At 46.4% G+C, this 19041-nt stretch overlaps 3 protein-coding genes and 1 long non-coding RNA gene across 5 annotated transcripts in view; 1 reads left to right on the forward strand and 3 right to left on the reverse strand.

The window, feature by feature from the left end:
- The window catches only part of afap1l2 (actin filament associated protein 1-like 2), a 32898-nt gene extending 32113 nt beyond the window's left edge, over positions 1 to 785 (reverse strand). For both annotated transcript variants that reach the window (XM_067244720.1, XM_067244719.1), the window contains exon 1: positions 664 to 785. In XM_067244720.1, the coding sequence (XP_067100821.1) occupies positions 664 to 679 (16 nt within the window). In that variant the 5' untranslated portion in view covers positions 680 to 785. The remainder of the gene's footprint in view (positions 1 to 663) is intronic.
- The window catches only part of LOC136950101 (inactive rhomboid protein 1-like), a 170782-nt gene that overhangs the window by 99217 nt on the left and 52524 nt on the right, over positions 1 to 19041 (reverse strand).
- On the forward strand, positions 5443 to 8154 carry LOC136950690 (uncharacterized). Its single transcript, XR_010877504.1, has 2 exons — positions 5443 to 6394; positions 6625 to 8154. It is a non-coding gene; the product is annotated as an uncharacterized lncRNA (long non-coding RNA).
- The window catches only part of ubald1a (UBA-like domain containing 1a), a 13412-nt gene continuing 6010 nt past the window's right edge, over positions 11640 to 19041 (reverse strand). Inside the window, exon 3 of the mRNA XM_067245323.1 lies at positions 11640 to 11971. Coding sequence (XP_067101424.1) covers positions 11654 to 11971 — 318 coding nt within the window. The 3' untranslated portion in view covers positions 11640 to 11653. The remainder of the gene's footprint in view (positions 11972 to 19041) is intronic.

Here is a 19041-nt window from a genome sequence, read left to right on the forward strand (position 1 = left end):
ACCGTAAAATTACCTACTTAAATCACCAATTTCATATTAGTTAATGTCGATTTTTGGAATGCAGTTGGGTTCCTAATCAACTGTCAGCCGGCGCGTTGGCGGTGGGTTTGACTTGGGGCAAATAGGCTACATCGAAGACAGCTGTGCGAAAATGTGGACAGACAGGCAGTCCAAGTAGTCTAACAAATAGACAGTTGTTTTCCAAAACAATATATAAGTGTTAAATTCTTAAAAGGCACAAGGATCATAGGGCAATCGACAATGGGCTATATAAACCTACTGTTGGCAAATAACAAACTTTCTCCGATTCAGGTTTGGCGTGTCGTTGAACAGCAATCGCCTCAGTCAAAGAAAGGTCCGAAAGACAACACTTTATCTTAAATAATAAAGTAGCCCATTGATAGTTACAGATGAGTGTTTATGGGATTTTAATTTGCAAAACGCATCACGTCTCGCTGCAGTGGGGTGCAAGTCCAGCTGGTTTGGGTATCCTCTGGACTTGCAGTGCGCAGTCCGAAACACTGCTGTCCCAATATTATTTGTCGGTAGTCTGTAGCCTATAAGTTTTATAATAATAAGCTATAGCTTTGAACTCCAAAACTGTCGACATTCATAAGCCAATGACTTTTTTTTCATTCACTTACAAGTTCAGTCTGTACTTACCTTTGTGCTTCTCCATTCTCGACACAAACCAGTTGAGGTTCTTTATTTAAGAAGGCTATTCCAATATGGTAGTCAGCTAGTTGATTAAATAGGACTGCGACTCGATTGATGAGCCTACTCCAATACAACAGTGCAGTCCAGTCCAAAGCTTCTCTGTCAGTTGGACAAGCGCGCTCCCAATTGCGCGATTGCCGCACCTCCTCTGAACGTCACCGCCTGTGTCAGCCCACTGCCGCATCCCGTCCGCATCAATATATGACACCTCTCATGTCTCCTTATCATTTTAGCAAAACGTTAGTAAAGTAACCAACCCAAAAATGGGTTTAACATCGGAAAAGCAAACTCATCACCAGTAACCTTTAAATAACTGAATGCTATGTTATATTTATGAACAATATATTTTGACATACAACTTAGGACAACACCCATTAGATGCAAAAGTCATTAGAAAGTCATTTGGTTCTATGTCATTTAGTAGCCTAAAGATGAAGCAGATACTTAATCGGCAACTGTGTTTTTCATAGACCAAATATCCTACTAAACCCTCCACAAGTGGAAAAGGAAGTCTGATGGGGCATTATGGAACAACAAAAACAATTAGAGCTGTTTCTTTTCCATAGATATTGTTTGTGTTAAAGTAGGGGGAGCGACGTTCCCAGAGAAAACCTTCGAATCCCTGACAGAGAAAGGCGAATTTATCCACTTAAAAACAAGCGCACGACCCATGGGAGAGCCATGACCGGGTGAAAACACGATAGGAATGTAGTGCGCACAGGCAATGTTGCAACGGGACGGTAAATGTAACCAAAAAACCCTGGGAGTCGACGGCTGTAGAACAGTTAATGAATTTCATCAGAATTTGAAAGGCGAAAACTCACACACACGAGAAAACACATACGTTAATTCATTTTCTAACTCCAAATGCAGGAATATGTCCTCATTTGAACAGAAACTGAACTAACTTTGACAACATGTCTAACATGTATGAGCTGTATAATTGGTTGTGACCTTAGAAAAGCTGGGTGGAATCACCAATAGGAATGTGCCAAAGGTCAGTTTCACATTGCCTCAAATAATATTCTAGTTTAAAATATTGAATGAGTTGAACTGATCTTAGTACTACTACAGTATAACTTGCATCGCAGTAAAGTGAGGCAGGTGGCTTGCGTGATGTCATCTGGCCCTGGAGCTATGGTGCACGACACAGGGGAGGGGGCAGGGGGGGGCACAGAAAGGGTGGTTAATGATTATTTCATCCTGTGTTGAGGCAAGGCCCTGACCATATTGAGAGTATACAGAATGTGTGTATTGAAGGGTTGTAACAGGGGTTGCAGTGTGTGCCAATAATATGTGAGTGCATGCAGAAGACTGCATGCGTGTGAATGTGTTTAAAACCTATGGGTGAAAGATTGTGCAAATATCCTCATGATTATTCAAGGAAATCAAGATATCCTATGTGATTTTGTTGATCACAATCAGTAGATCAGCTCCTGCCTTATTATTTGTATATACTATCTTATTACACGTGTATGTGTTTCTGCTGTAGCCTAATCTGTGTACAGATGACAGTTATGTATTGATCAGTTACGTAACAAACACCTATTGGCTGTAGGCCTACTGTATGTTATCTTAGGTTTTCTCTATTCACCATAAATTCGGTCCTCTGACTATAGTGCCTCAGAAAAAACGTGACTAGTCATGTGCGTTTGATTGGGTAATTATTTTTGTGTTGTTGATGTGCTGGATTACTCTCTGTAAATCTCTCTTAGAAAGGCAACCTTGAGCAAGTGCGAAAATGTATTAAATGGGAATGTGCAAAAATTCTCACTTTAAACAGGATTTTTTGCATGTGACTCCCAATTCATGTCTTCTGAATTATGATCCAAATCAAGGATGACTGAGAACATCAGTGTCCTGGTATAAAATCTCCCCACTCACTGAGGAGAAGGAGATTTGGATCATACTTTGTCCAAACCCACACACCACTGGGTGTTTAAAGTCCAGTCCTACTGCGCCGGTCTTCTTCTATAATCCCAAGAGGAAACAAAGTTTCCACTGGAGTTTTGCTCCATTACCAAAACACAATGTTTGGGGGTCAAAAATAGCAAACTGTGTCTGAGATGATTCCCGTCAAAAGGGGGCCACTACTATAATAATAATGCAGACAGTTTAGTGCCTCCATAGTTCCATTACAAGTAGCTTACATGTACTGGCAGTGTATGACTGTCAGAATGTAACCAAAAGTAAGTTAGTTGACATTTTGAAGTCACTATTGCCAAAACACTGTCAAAGGATGTTTTCCTATGTCGACTGAATCCCATGTGATCAAGCTCCCTCAATGCAGTTTCACAGGAGTGTTGATACTGAACATGTTAGTGGAACCGTTGGCCAAAAAACAAATCACAACAGGCGTTATATTATATATACAAATTAACATATGTATCACCCCGTGGATAAACATAAAGATACCCTGAAATGACCAACTTCACATGACATTACAGTTGACAATCCCACAAAGCTATCAGGGTCTCTCTCTAACAAAGGAGCCTTCAGAGTGCCCACATGACTGGATGTGTGGGCCCATGTATGTGTTGTCTATGTGACTGTGTGACCCATAGGCCTCGTCTAACTGAGTCTGTTTGGGTGACTTGGAGAGGGAAGCCAGTGGTCCATGCTGACAGCCATGATTAGCACTGGCGCTCTGGCATGGGAAATGGACCCACCCTCCTCCTGGCAGTGGAACCCAGCTGATTCAAAGGTCTTTACTGCTGAATGTGTGAATGAGAGCGCAATGAGGGGGTTCTGTCTGTACAGACTGGAGACAGACACGGAGGGTGGTCCGGTCTCTCTCTCTCTCTCTCTCTCTCTCTCTCTCTCTCTCTCACTCTCTCTTTCTCTCTCACTCTCTCTCTCTCTCTCTCTCTCACTCTCTCTCTCTCTCCTTCTTGCTCACCCAGCCACCCACCACTCAAAAGACCTGTTTGCTGAATAGGACGGGGGATCTTTTTATTGTTCATGCTCAGTAGCCTTGAGCAGGAGCAATGTCCTCACAATTTCTTGTGAACTTGAATTTCATTCATTTGTACATTTGTTTGTGTGGGGAAAAGGAAAGCGAGTGTGTGTGTGATAGAGCGAGAGAGAGAGAGAGAGAGAGAGAGAGAGAGAGAGAGAGAGAGAGAGAGAGAGAGAGAGAGAGAGAGAAAAGAGAGAGTCCGTATTACATTTTGAGTGTACTTCTCATTGTTATGGCCACCACCCGAAAAACATTGCAGGAGTGTTGCAAGAGCGTTGTGTGTAAGGTCTTCTCCTGCTGGACTGCTGCTGGTTGGAGGACAAGAGCATTCCTCGGCTGTGACTCAGGGGTGAAAGGTCACTGACTCAGCTTCATATGAGCACTGGGCCCTCTTTGATAAAGGGACCTTTCCCATGTTAATACACACACACACACTCTGTCACACGCGCACTCAGACATAACAGCACTTGTTCACAAAGAGTTGATGAGTGTGACGAGAGGATGTGCCAAGTCTGTCTGCCTCAAGATTGCATAGAAAGGAGTGAATGGATGATGATTGGCTGATAGCAAATGAACGCTGATTGGATGAAATTCTGGTTGTAGTATCTGAAGAGTATGCATGAATATTTCTGACAAGAGATAGCAGGTTTTATACTCATAACATACCTTACATAAACTGAAAACATTGAATGCTCTCTTCAATGAAATAACAGAACTAACACAATGTTAAACTGTTTTTAAGAAGAAAAGTATAGAGGAGAAATACCTCCAAATGTCTCTGTATTTCCCCCCTAAATCACATAAAAAAAATTTTAGAACATTTTACTGTGTGGACACAAAAGGTATGTGCTGAAATCCATGACACCGTGTAAAGGGGGTGTCAATTACACAGTAACACCCAGGAGAAAGCACCTGACCAAACGCTGGCTGGATCTCCAGGGGCTCTATGAAGGAACGTTAAGTCATACCATAATATTATTGTTATTAGTTCATACGTGATCAGGTTCACTTGGATGGTGTGGAAAAAAAAACTGGTTCTTTGAAAATCTAGTTTGGGTGTGAATGACTCAAGACAACAGACTGTAAAGGGTGCGTCAACAACTCTGTGTTGTTTTCCCCTGACACCAAACGGTCAAATCCCAAAGATGATTAAACGTAGTAGGCTGTATTACTCCAAGAAAACAGCAAGGCCCACCATATCTTGGAGTCTGCTGTACTTTATTGTGTGAAGTGACTAATGCAGATTGCACATACATTAAGTGCGCTGGATGTGAAAATATTATGACAGCCTCTTCAGAGTGCACCTGAACCAGGTCTGATTTGAAGTAAAGCAAATAGTTGAAACTCAACTATTAGCAACTCATGAAAAAGAAAACAGTATCTTCAATAGCATTCTAAATATACTGCAACTCAGGTAACAGGTAAATCATTTCTGTTTAGCCCTGGTAAAACAGGTAAATCCTGGTTAAGTCATTAACTATGTTTCTGGAACCATCATGCAAATCACCACTTGGTAGAAAACATTCCTATTTACAGGAACGAGGAAGCAACCTTTCATGACCAGAAACAGAAAAGGAGGGAGCGTCCTGACCAGAGCAATGTCCAGGTTCCTGCGATGATGACTCTACAGGAGGGTGTGGGAAAGTCCAGGGCCTCATCTTTTTCAGGAATGAGAAGAACGGATCTCTGTTACAGTCTGGCGAATCCATAGAATGCCTTTTTGTCCAACGGGTGGGAGAGGAGGGGAAGTATGGATGAATGGGAACACCAACAAACACTCTACTTTGTGTGTGTGTTTGTGTGTGTGTGTCAGTGTGCTTGATTGATAGTGTAGGAGTATTATGAAGGTAAAACAGTGGGGTGTGGGGATTGTGTGTATTTAGTTAGAAAACGAGGGAGAAGAGCATCATAAATATCAGGCTTGATCTTCGTACTGACCGCACTCCAACCGAAGCGTGAGAATAATAGAAATATTATGGGACATGCTGTTTCAAGGTGTTACAAGTCTGACCTCTAGTGTCGAACATCCTGCTGTGTCCTGTTAAACTGTTTGCACCAAAAGTATTTTCATAGGGTAAATAAGGATGCCATCAGTTCTGACTGTTAAGATCAAATGAGATCCAAATCAAAGTGCAGGGTATGTGTGTCTCAATTGTTGGAATATTGTTGCAATATGGAAGATGGTGTTTGGTTGTAGTACTAGGGTGATGGAGTGAGGAAGTGTTGTAAAATAGGTTAATACAGGACTGAATGCAACATTGACGATTATGGGAAAGCATGGTTTAGGATTGTGTGAGGAGTCCATGTGGAGGACACCGTAGACAATGTGTTGATTTAATTTAAGAACACTGGGTTGTGGAGGAGAATAAAAGTCGATTGGCCGAGACTCGCCTCACACTCCAGCCCAATGGGTGGCAGTAACCCGCCAACCAGACACCGAAGAAGACAACTTGTTGCTTCAACTTGTTTGACCGGAGAAGCGAATAGACCGTGTGCAGGGGTTGTGGTATGTGTTTGCATGTGTGTATGCATGTGAAATGACCATGAAACGAGAGCTTGCATCCTTTATCGCTGAACGATTGACAGTCGCGGCTGTTGAAATCATTGGAGCGGTGGCTAAAACAATATCCGAATATAAAGAAGAGACGGAACGTTTGAAGAATGAAAATACACGCCTTCTCTCACTGTTGAAAGGAGGCCAAATCATATCTGAGCTAGGTAAGAAATGTAGGCCACCTTAACATGTGTCAATTAGTTGTTATATATATCCCTTACTTTTAAGCGTGAGTAAGATATTTTGATTAGGCCTATGATTTTTTGTCAATACATAACATAAAGGCAATGTATTCATTAAAGCATTCAGTTATCTATATTTACAATAAGTGTCCCAAGGATCGATTTGTTTGTCGGCTAATCTCAGTGACTCAAAGTTTAAACCTGTCTTTCAGATGCAATAGTCACCGAAGTGGCGGTTGAACCCGCTCAGCCTGACCCAAAGATCTGCACAACTGAAGATGAAGGACCGTTTCGGCAGCAGGATTCAGACAACAACAACATCATACTGATTCCCATTGGCGAACCGTCTGAAAGTGCGCACTTTAAAGAGGACCCACCTCAACCATCACGGTCCTGCTTCTATCAGGTCATAAACATCCAAGACGGTACTCTGTTGGACTCTCAACTCAAGACTTCCGCCGTTTGCGGTGACCGTGATGAAAGCGAAGGCGGGGACATCGCTGGAGGACTGCAGTCTATCTTGAGGCATCTCGGCTCAAACGGCAAGGAGAAAAGGGAGACGCAGCACACCTGTATCTGTACCAAGGATAAGGAGAGCGAGCAGACACTGGAGGAGATGGACGTGCAGACAGAAGAGCAGAGGCGTACAGAGGCATTTTGTAATGATTGCAATCTCAAAGATGACTCGAAAGATGCCACCAAGCAAGTCGAAGCAAGGGAACTTTCCAACGGTTCATATCGGTGCACAGAATGTGGCAAATCCTTTCCCAACAATGACAAATTCACCATTCACATGAGCATGCACACAGAGGAGAAACCATTTCCTTGCACAGAATGTGGTAAATGCTTCCAAACCAGAGGTTGTCTGACAGTTCACAAGAAGATCCATACAGGGGAGAAGCCGTTTCAGTGTGAGAAATGTGATAAGTGTTTCAATAGGAAAGATCATCTGGTATCTCATGTTAAAGTCCACCAAAGGGAGAACACATATTTCTGCACAGAATGTGGTAAAAGCTTCAAATTCAAAGGTAGACTTACAAGTCACATGAAGATCCACACAGGGGAGAAACCATTTCTGTGTAAGGAATGTGATAAGTGTTTCAATAGGAAAGAGCATCTGGTGTATCATTCAAAAGTTCACCTAAGGGGGAAAAAACCTTTCGGCACAGATTGTGGTTAAATGCGGGAAGATCATCTGCAGTCTCAAATGACGAACAACACTAGAGGAAACCAAATTGGTTTCAGGTAGGCCTATGGAGAAAGTCTCCCTGTACTAAGCAACCTTGATTGTCTAATTCTTCAGATGGTGAGTGTGTTCTGGGGTAATAATGTGCACAGTGAGATGGGAAGCTCCCTAAAAACCTACAGAAAGTTCATATTAAGTTAATGACTCATCCCAGGGTCACACTTTGTTTGGACACACGTTTGGAAAATTAAGAGAAGCTTTGCTTACGTTTAATGTTAACGGTTGAAATTTTGGGCAATTGACTTTATTTTGCTATTTTTTGTATTGACAACTCAACCACTTGACAAGCACAACATTACATGCAAATACAAATGCAGAAAGTCAAGAGTGATTTTTTTTTTACCCTGCTACTAAAATGTTATAGTGTTTCCTTAGTTGTCTGATACTCTGTTGCAATCTTGGTATGTAAGATCACTGTTGTTGCAATCTTGGTATGTAAGATCACTGTTGTCATATGTTCCCTCATTCATAAAAAGTTGCGTTGTGGAATTTTAAAGACTGGAAAGTTTCTGTCCTGTTTAGTCTATTGAACCACACGTTTACAATACCATCAAACTGTGAATGAAGCTCACAATCTTCTCATTCATAACTGTAATATAAAATGACAACCAGCCTAACACACACCACTTAAACAATGGGCTCAACATTTGAAGAGTAAGGTGTAGTACTGAGGAAGACTCAGAAATAGTTTCAAAGTTGTGTTCCTGTTAATGTTGTCCAGAACAGCTTTTAATGTCTCTTATTTTTAAGTTTCTTATTGTACACCTCACATGTTACTAATGCTTTTAGTGTTCTATTTAACAGGTTGTACATGGTTTCTGCATGCAGCAGACCTACTGTGAATGGGTTTACATATTCCTTTGTCTTCGAAAGGAGCCACATTTGACCTGCTGAGTAAGCTAGTGATGGTCCAATTAGATTTTGATTTGCTTTTCTTTTATATAGCCGGTGTCTATTATGCAGTTTGGGTCTTGTATCCAAGTTAATATTGAATCATTTAAGTTAAATTGCACTTCAACTTCTAGTCCAGCAGGTGGCGCTAATGAGCCGTAATTTAGCTTACCATGGCAACAGTTGCTGTGGCGGACCAAACTGCGGTTCAGTGTGTTTGCTGTTGGTGTCTTTTCTCTACTTCATTCCTGCTCTCACTGGCACTGAACGAGTGTGGCCCCATGCCAAGTTGGCAGCGTTTTCAATTACTCACCAACACTGGTTGGCACACTCACACCCACATAACGAACACACACAGCACTGGGTAGGGTAATTTTTCATTTCCTGCAGAAGAAAGCAGAAGAGGGGACCTAAGCACGTAGAGCCGTCGGATCTTTATTTATTTTTCCCGTGTGTTCCTCTGATTTCTCCTTATTTCTTCCGACGGCAGGTCTCTCCCTCTGTGTCCAGTCAGACCAGTTTGTGTGTGTGTGTTTTCTCTGGTCTGTTGGTGCGGCTGACAGAACTAATGATGTTGACCCTCCTGTGAGGTCAGACCATAAGACGGAGCACTAACTGCCACAACACTACTGGTGAGACAGCCTGTAGAAGGCTGGCTGTGTGTGTGTCTTAACTCCCTGCTCCGCTGGTGAGCAGCCAGGCATGAGATTAGCCTGCATCCATCCTCTGTCACAACAAATCATCAACGCGTTGGCTAAGTCGGCTTGTCTGCCACACACAAATACACACCAATGAATCCACGCTTTTAGAAACAGACACACAGCACAGGTCGACATACAATATTTATTTAGGAACACAAAAAATGATAAGTTAATTATCAGGTAGTCCACAAATATTGTGGGAATGGTATACAGTCATACAGAGGGAAAACAGGCACCAGGAACAGGCAGAAACAGCCAGTTCCAAGGGGCTCCCAGTCCAGAGATGGTGAAGGAGGATGCAAAAGGGATGACACATTATTTTAGTCAAATTAAAAAAAGGTTACTCGTCATAATCTGGATTTCCTGTATCTTCGTGGGAAAGTGTCCTCATCCAAGTCATCACTGTAACTCCCCCCAAAAAGTTCCAGTTAATGTTCAAAATGTTTTTGTCCTTTTTTCCCTCCTCCTTTATCAAATTCAAAATAATCTTCCGCCACCAGAAGTGAACAATTGAAAGGTGCTCCTGCATTAACATATTGCCTTAAATCAGTCTCTTGTTACTCTGTTTTGCAGTGCTCCATGTCTATCCCTGCACCACCCCCACACATATGTAGCTGCTGTACTACCTCTCTGACCTACCACTCTGAGGGAGGATGTCAGACGGGGGGGGGGGGGGTCGACAAATACAGTAGATCAAATACTTCCAAGGATTGCAGGGAACTTAATTACAACCCCCGTTTTGCTCTTTTGTGACATAAAGTTTCTTCTCCGTGGGTGAACTCAAACAGGTGAAACCAAAGTCAGAACGTGTGAAGGGTTTGACCCAGACCAGGAGTCTCTGAGTCCTGTGGAGCCAGTAACATGGCTGGCTTCTCATGGAAATATGCTACAAAACATGGTACAGTCGATGAAACACATCATGCAAAGTGGCAGTCCGCTTACAAAGAGTCCACAAGTATGGACTAAGTTGTTTTTTTTTCTGAAGCTTTTTGTTTTCATAAATAGCTGCTTTGATTGGCCCTTCCCCACAAAACAATCAGAAAATCCCACCCACTTTCAAAGCCTCTTTTCAGCCCCCTCACAAGAAAACGAAAGATAAACTATATTATATCAAACCATGATTTTATAATAATACCCAAACCTGTACAACCAATTGCCGTAGACCGTCGTTTTTCATCAGTCAATTGAAAGCAAAGCGGTTTGCCATGAACATCAGCGCTTATGCCTTTAGTAAAACTTGTCCTAAAAAAATGTCCTGTGTTGCTATCAACAACGGTTGAGAATCCCTGATTGGCTGAAAGATGTCCAGGTGACCACTGGGTGAGGTAAGAAAGGTCCCACCTTTAGTATGAGGTTGAAAATACCGGATGTCTGTGTTTGTCCTGATGCCCTAGATCCACCAAGGGCATGCTGCCACTGCCATTCCTCTACCGCCACTGTGATTTAATCTCTAATTCCAATAAAACCTTCCACCTCAAATTACACTCCATGGCTCCTCTGTGCCATGTCGGCTCTAAAGACTTCTGAAACCAGCTGAATAATGCTGTCCACAAAGAGAAACTGAAAAAAAAAAATCTATATTTTAGTAGGCCTACTAGACACCGTTTCCTCAGCCCCAGGCAGGCTAATGCTAACAGATGCTACCTTGGCCTTAGATCCGCCTCTACGGAGGCTAACGCTGACGACGTAAACATGAGGAACGGCAGAGGGATGATAATGGCATTATGCAGACAAGCCACAAAGCTAAGGGCTGCCGTTTCTCCCATCTGCTAGCTGAAGTATGCTTGTGTCTGTGCGGGCGCGCGCGTGTGAGATCATTATAAACTGATCACACGCGCACACACCCGTTTGTGAATATACTAAGATAACATATATAACTGCTTCCTCGCCCTCTGCGGCACGAACGCTTCTCGACACAAGGTTTCCAGTCGTGAAAAGCACTGGATGAACAGAAGGAAAAGAAGACGAAAGAAAAAGATCTTTCTGCCGTTGATGTCCTTGTTTCAGAGAACATTAAATATCCTTGGGCGTGACGATTCTTAGTTCCTACAATTCTCTTATCTATTATTATACTGAGAGAATCAAAACTAACAAAGACTTCTGCTGCTCTTGTTCTTATTACTATGTGTGCGCGTTCCTTTATACATTTTTTTTATCATTGTTTTTTAACTGATGTTTTTCCACTTCATTCTCCTCATCAATTGTCCATGTAGTAGTTGCTTGGTTTTTCTTGGTTTGTGTAGCTCTCTCGCCCCTCTCACCATCCTTCCATCCACCTATCCCGACTATCCATCCTCTCAGTTTCGAAAAAAAGAAGTTAGTCCACTCCTCGCCGCCCCTCCCCGACTCTCCTCCCTCCCTCCCTCCCCTCCCACCCAGACGAGGCCAATCAGTCCTGGCCCCTCATCTCTCGGCCTCCATGGCGACACTAGCCTTCTGCTCGGAGGCTACGTGTGGGTGGGGGCCCACGTTGACCCCCGTGGGCCAGGCGGGCGGGTGGGGCGGCTGCGAGGGTGGCTGCCCCTGAGTCCAGAGTCCCTGCGGGGGCACGTTGGGGGGCGCCCCCCCCCAGGAGGCCTGCGGAGGCGGGGAGGTCGCCATGGAGGCCAGGCCCATGGGGCTGCTGCTGGTGAAGCTCTCCGACGCCTTCAGACGCGAGAACATGGTCAGAGCGTCCGGGAAGTTGGGGGGCGTGGCTGGCGTGTTGGCGGGGGTGCACATCTGGAGGGGGAAGGGGGGGGGGATGAGAGAGGGGAGATACAGATAAGAGAGGTTAGCAGGGAGAGGCCATCTAAAGACGGAGAGAACAGCAGTGACGTCACAAAGCCCAGCATCCTGCCAGTCTGGCGTGGCAGCCGTGACAGACTTGTCACCTGTCTACTGTCTGTGAGGGACACGTGACGAGGTGCGCTGCTGTTGCCCGCCGGCGGGGGGGATAACCCCCTCACGAGGCCACGCCTTCCGGGAAGTGCCTTCTTTTTCCACAGCAGCGTCCCAGATGCATGGCTTCTTCATGCGTAAGCACGCAGCACATAAATAATAAACAACTTTTCTACTCTAACCAAGACGGAGCGAAGAGAACGCCGAGTCGACAAGAACGTTACAGGAACGCGGAGGAAGGCGAGGGGGATTGCCGCAGCAAACACGTACGAGCACGTTTATCACCCTCACCCCTGAGGTGCTTTGGTCTACTGCCAGTTACCTCACGTGCTGAGCGCTGGGACTAAGGGACCTTCTCTGCCCGTGACAATAACAACGTCCACAGGACTGGGAGGAAGATCTGGGCCTCATCTAGGGGGCTAAAAGTAGACAGCGGGAATGGGTCATCTATCACACGATATCATCTGCAACCAAAAACACAGAGTAAAAATAGCAAACAAAGCAACTAAGGGATATTCGGAGAACCGTGACTGCGGAAATCGCTGAAGGCTGAGAAAAGAACGGGCCAGTTCTCGGGAGAACGTGAAACAACCATCGCTTGGGTCTGTTTTGTGTACATTAGGCATCGATAGGACAAATCTTCATATCTTTCTATATATAATTTGACAGGAGCACCCACAGTGGGCTGGCCATGGTAGTTCTGCAGCAGCTAACTGTTTAACCGGGGGGGGGGGGGGGTGTATGCAAGGCTGGGGGGCTATAAATACAGGAAGTGGCATGTTGTGAAGGGTGAGCATGTCTCTGCTGCCCTCCGAGAGGAAGTGCTGGGTCATGTCTCTGCTCCACTTCCTGTGGTAAACGGATACCCTGCACCAACAGGATCTCTTTGCCTCCAAAGCGCCCCTCCGGTATGTCAAAGTAGCCAAACGTTCGCTCAGATTGTCTTACTGCTGAGCATACATCTGCCCCTCTCACTCACACACACACACACACACACACTCTCGCTTGACCTTCACACACGACACAAAACCCCACAGTGTGTGGGGCCTGGACAGACATAGAGACAAAGACAAGAAGGCACATGGGCACCGGCTTCAAGTTACCTTTAAACTAACCCAGGTCACGTGACCTCCGTCGGGGGAATGGGCTACCTGTGGTAGGAGGTGCCAGGCCCCATCCCACCTTGACTTACACTAACAAGTTCAGAAATAGATGATGGAGGCTGCTCCCACGCCTTAGGGCTGTGGGGATGAGAGGACTTGCAGTCTAGTCTATGTAGAGAGTACTGCTAGCCTCACGTCTGTATAGAGGCTACTGCTAGCCTCTAGTCTGTATAGAGGCTACTGCTAGCCTCACATCTGTATAGAGGCTACTGCTAGCCTCTAGTCTGTATAGAGGCTACTGCTAGCCTCTAGTCTGTATAGAGACTACTTCTAGCCTCTAGTCTGTGTCGAGGCCTCTACTAGCCTCTAGTCTGTACAGAGGCTACTGCAGGCCTCTAGTAGAGTAGGGCTGAGAGGATGAGAAGCAGAGTACAGTAGGGTTCCAAGCGGTAAAGGACACAGGTAACATTGCAAGGGCTTCTGGGACGCTGCGTGCGTGCAAAGCATGAAATCCAATTGGCTGACACAGGCGGCCCGGGACAGGTGCACTCCCAGCGAGCGGGGCGATCTCTTACACGCCACACGGCCACACACACTGTGTTTTCTAGACAGTAAGCGCTGCACCGTCCACTGCAGAGATCCAGGGAATGTTTGCTCTAGCGGGAGAGTGTTTTCTAAACAGAGTCGAGGCAGAGGGGTTGCCATGGTGACGGGAACTGAAGTGACACAGTCAGTGTGTTGTTGATGTCGAGTGTTTGTGTGTGTGTGTGTGGCGAGGGGGAGATGAATATCCCTCTCCTTCTTTTCTGGCTTGTTTTAGCAACCACTCGGATGTCTGGCCTGGCCCTGTCTGTGTTTAACCCCGAGCCCTGAACACCCAGCTCTGCTGTGTAGCTCCGAGATCCAGACTAGCTGTTTCTTTCCACCAATCGAGGACCTTCTGACAGGCTGGTCAGGCTGAGCTGGAGTCCACTGGACTGACCGAGCGATCGTCTGTTGGTTCTCTCGTTCCTGTTTCCTTGTGTGGTGACAGTGTGGCTCCGGTCCACAGTGTGTCTGTCCATGTCTGTACTTGCAACCCCTCAGAGGATCGTAAGGAAGAGAGGGGGGGAGAGCAAGGGGGGGGGGAGGGAGAGAAAAAGAGAGCAAGGGACAGGCTGAGAGAGAGAGAGAGAGAGAGAGGGGAAGAGACAGAAAAGGGAATAGAGAAAGGGAGAAAAGGGAATAGAGAAATGGAGAAAGAGAGAGAGACATAAAGGGAGAAAAAGAAAGGGAGAGAGAGTGTATTTCGACCCACCCACATTCCCTACCAGTCCTCGTCCTTTGGTGCTGCAGACTCTGTAAACATTTCTGATGGATTTACAGTTTTCACAAGAAGCCTTTAAAATCTTCTCCTTTTCTATCGGCCTCCCGTTTTCTCTCTCTCTCTCTCTCTCTCTCTCTCTCTCTCTCTCTCTCTCTCTCTCTCTCTCTCTCTCTCTCTCTCTCTCTCTCTCTCTCTCTCTCTCTCTCTCTCTCTCTCTCTCTCTCTCTCTCTCTCGCGCCTGTCTCTCTCTCTCTCTCTTTCTCTCTCTCACCACCATGCTAGCAGGTCCAGCTGAATGAGTTCTGGGCCTTGTAACAGCTGGACATGTCATCCTCACCTCAACAGCCTGGACAGAGAGAACACAGGCTAGGAGTAGAAAGCACAACGAGCACAGGAGATAAGGACACAAGGTGAGGAGATACCCAGACAGTTCAGACTAAGGTGACAAAGATGACAAAGTCACATGTCCAGGTATGTAACAGGTTGCATGTTATGCCTTGCAACACTTTGGTATATCGCTTAAGGCTGGTTGCCCTCTCGGCGTCAGCTAAACAGGACTCAGAAACAGGTTCCTATAATGATCAAATTGGACGGCTGTAACAGCTGACCCTGTGGACGCTACAGTGACCTACCCCCTAAATATCCCCCAGATCTCTTGTGCTCTCCAGACACAGTGAAGGGGATGTGCTGGTCTCCAGTAGGCCTGGCTCCCCGGACCTCCTCACCCACACCCAGAGTCCTCTGCCAGGATCGTTCATTCACTCGATCACCCCACTCATTCTTCCTTCAAGTAAAACGAGGAAATAGATTTCAGTGGCTGGCGTGCTCTTTGAACTGGCGAGCCTACTGTTAGACTGTGTGTTTGCTCTGCGCTGCACTTTGTTCCAACAGCATTAATGCTCAGCAGTTGGACTCAGACACACACCCGGGCGCACACAAGCTGCTCAAAACAGGATCCCCTGCATCATTCACAGCCTTTCTATGAAGCCCTACATGATCCCATTCTCCTGGAACAGGCAGCCACGGGAGGCAGCGGGAAAAAGGATGAACACATGATCAAATCATTTCTTTAATTTATCATCGGTTTACCGCCGTCGTCAGTTTACACACATCTGTGAGTGAGTGTGTGTGTGTGTGTGTGTGAGTGAGAGAGATGGTGATTAAGAGAGAGAATGCCTGAGCCTGAGCGCGTGTGGGAGAGTGAGGCCGTGCAATTGTCCTAATGACAACAAAGTGTTTGTTTGTGCAAATAACAAAAGGTAGCTGGAGTAACAGGAGCTGAACACTCAGCGGTGTTCATACTGTATCTAGACAGAACCTTCCAGACTATGCACTGCTGTCAACACTTACATTCACAGACTACCATGTCCAGAATTAATCACACACCCCCTCACACACACACACACACACACACACATTTGACTCTCCACACACACACACCTGTTCTCCCATGCACTCACACGTCTTGAAAGAACAGACATGGTGTCAGTGTAACTGTGAGAGATTATGCATGTGTATGTGTGTGTGTGTGTGTGTACAGTAAGTGTGTGCGTGAAACCCAAGATAAAACCACTGCACAACACATCTGGCCTACCTGGAACATGGGTTCCTGCTCACTGTTTTCCCTAAGAGAGATTGAGAGAGAGAGAGTGCGTTTGTGTGTGTGTCAGGGAGCGAAAGGGTCTGTGTGTGTGTGACGTTTGTGCCAGAGAGAGAGAGAGAGAGAGAGAGAGAGAGAGAGAGAGAGTGTCAGACAGACAAAGAGTGTTGCGTTGGGTGTTCTGGGAAGCAGTGCTGCAGGAGACAGGGAAGGCAGCCGTCAGAACATGCGGAGCACAGACCAGGCAGACCAGGCCCTGTGAGACGTGGCCCGCTGCCACGCACTTTCAAAACATCCCCAATAAAACACATGACACACTTCATTCCACGGTCAAAACATCATTGACTCGCTCGGCCCCGGACCTCGCCGGCAGACGCAACAGTTTGTTTCTCGGAAGAACCACGACTCTAGTTCCCTTTCCCCTGACGCCTTCCTCTCAGTGTAACCTTGTACCCTCTCCTTCTATCTCCCCTCTCCCTCTCTCTCTCCGTCCTGCCGCTGGTGGGGTGAACAGATGGAGCAGCAGACAGAGACTGCCTCTCGGACAGTGAGTCAGGCGGCCATGTTGTCCTGTGGTCCATGACCGACACACTCTGCCTTGGTGTGGAGAGAACGGAGACCTTGAACGGCAGACAACCGCCGGCTAGGGAGAGTCTACGTGTGTGAGAGAAGACTAAATGAAAGCGGTGTGTGTGCGTGTGTCAGCAGTTTGGACATCTAACAATCTTTTAAAGCCCCACCCAGACACAAACCACATGTTTGTAGTTACCAGAAACAACTGGCCTCTTTCCTCTGCTCCCACTTTCCCAACCTCTAATATTCATAGTGCCAGGAAACAGTCTTTCATCTCTTCTTTATGGATGCCCTACGGTGCCCAGTTCAACTTCGCTCCACCCAGAGACGGGGCAGGGAGGCAGGGAGGGAGGGAGACAGGCAGACAGGTAGGGAGACAGGCAGGGAGACAGGCAAGGAGACAGGCAGGGAGACAGGCAGGGAGACAGGCAAGGAGACAGGCAGGGAGACAAGCAGGCCGGCTGGCCGACAGACTGAGGGGTTCGCTGCAGTGAAAGCTACTTTTGTAACAGCCTGGTTCACCACAGTGCGACTATGACGGGTCCCTCCTGAAGGCAAAATCACATCACATCAGCCATCCTAAAACCACAACAGCGCAATCATTCAAATCCATACAAGCCTAGCCCAGGCTGGGTGAGTGTGGATGGGGTTTTTAGGTTTGTGTTCAGTCACATGCTTCTCGTGCACTGAAGTGGAAGTCATGCTGCTTCCTGCTCTGTGGTTAAAAGGAGATTCATTCACTCTACTGCTGATGTGTGACCCCCCACACACACACACCACTGAGTCAATAGATTCTCAAATCCAATTCAGCAAGATTGACATAGAGATAGAGAGATAGAGAAAGACAAAGAGAGAGGTAGAGAGAGAGGAAGAGAGAGGTCGAGAAAGAGAGACAGAGAAAGAGGTCGAGAAAGAGAGAGAATTAGGTGAGCAGAAGTAGAGAGAGGTATATAGAGAACCCCTGTGTGAGTTTTTAGAAGGGTCCATTTTGGCTCGTTCGGGGTCAGCTTCCTGTGCGTGGGTGACAGTGTTTGTACGGGCAGGGAGAGGAGCAGGAAACCGCAGAGCAGGAGAGCCATGCATTAACAACAAAGAGACCTAATCTAAACATGGCTGAACACAGACGGGCCTCTCACACACACACACACACACACACACAGACACACACAGACACACACACACACAGACACACACACAGACAGCTCTTCTGACATCAGCTAGGCAGGAGACACACAGGCCAGTGATCTGCTGAAGGGCTGTGTTTTGTTGTCATGACAGTGTGGAAAGAGACCAACTCAAAGAAGTGATTCATCGCAGCCCTGCTGTCCAAGTCAAGATACACACACCGCCTCGTACCCTCCCACACACCTCCGACTCTGGCCCTTCCCCCCCTCTCTTACACACACATGCAGGATGGACCTTATAATGGGGTTTCTGTGCAGAGATTAGCGTTTGTTGTGTGAGCTTCAAACAGTGAGGCCTCTAGCCCACGGGAGAGGGGAATGAAAGAGCTCCCAGTTTAAAGCCTCCCTTTCCACAACACCAGTAGAAGACCAGGGAGGGGACACTGTCATGCCCCCTGTACTACACTACTATTCCGTGACCTATTTATTGGTAAAGTCCAGATGGATCAACTGTCACGTAAAACATGTTGTCATCCGTTCACTTCTAATCCGATTTTTGGCTTGAGACGTGGAATGATTTCAGAGAAATAGTAGGTGCTGGTTTAATTCCACAGCCGGAATGCAATCATATAGATTTGGGATGACCTGATTAAAGGTTAGGCTGGTGGTGTGATAGAAGACAAGCCCTTCTACTCTGGACAGCAGCGTTGTATCGTGATAGGGGATGGACGGAGAGTAAAAACTCAATAAATGAGAAGGCCGCTGAGACCACAGAATAGGATTCTGCGCTAGAGGTGCCATCACGGCTATTCACAAAGCATATTCACCTAGGCTATTAGCACAGAGGTGAGAGGAGGGAAGAGGAGGTGAGTAGTACCAAAAGACTCAGGTCTGTTCATCAAACTGTGTCAGTGGTAGGAAACTCTGAGGCAAAGTGGATTACTCCTAGATCTCCCTGGCTAGGTCAAACAGCAGTGGATTAGATCACCTTTGAGCTGAGGGCACAGGGGGCCTGGGCTGTGAGGACTAGCAGCCGCCCTGCTGAGACCTGAACCCGCTCCCAGACTAGCCGGCCCGGCAGTCACAACCCCAGTCCTTTCTCCACACAGTCACTCTTCAACCCATTTGGCCATGATCCACTGCAACGATCCACATTTCATGCTGGCATGCAGACTAGAGTGTGTATGCATGTGGAGAAAAGCCCC

The sequence above is a fragment of the Osmerus mordax genome, chromosome 10 (genome assembly GCF_038355195.1).
Source record: "Osmerus mordax isolate fOsmMor3 chromosome 10, fOsmMor3.pri, whole genome shotgun sequence".
Lineage (NCBI taxonomy): Eukaryota > Metazoa > Chordata > Actinopteri > Osmeriformes > Osmeridae > Osmerus > Osmerus mordax.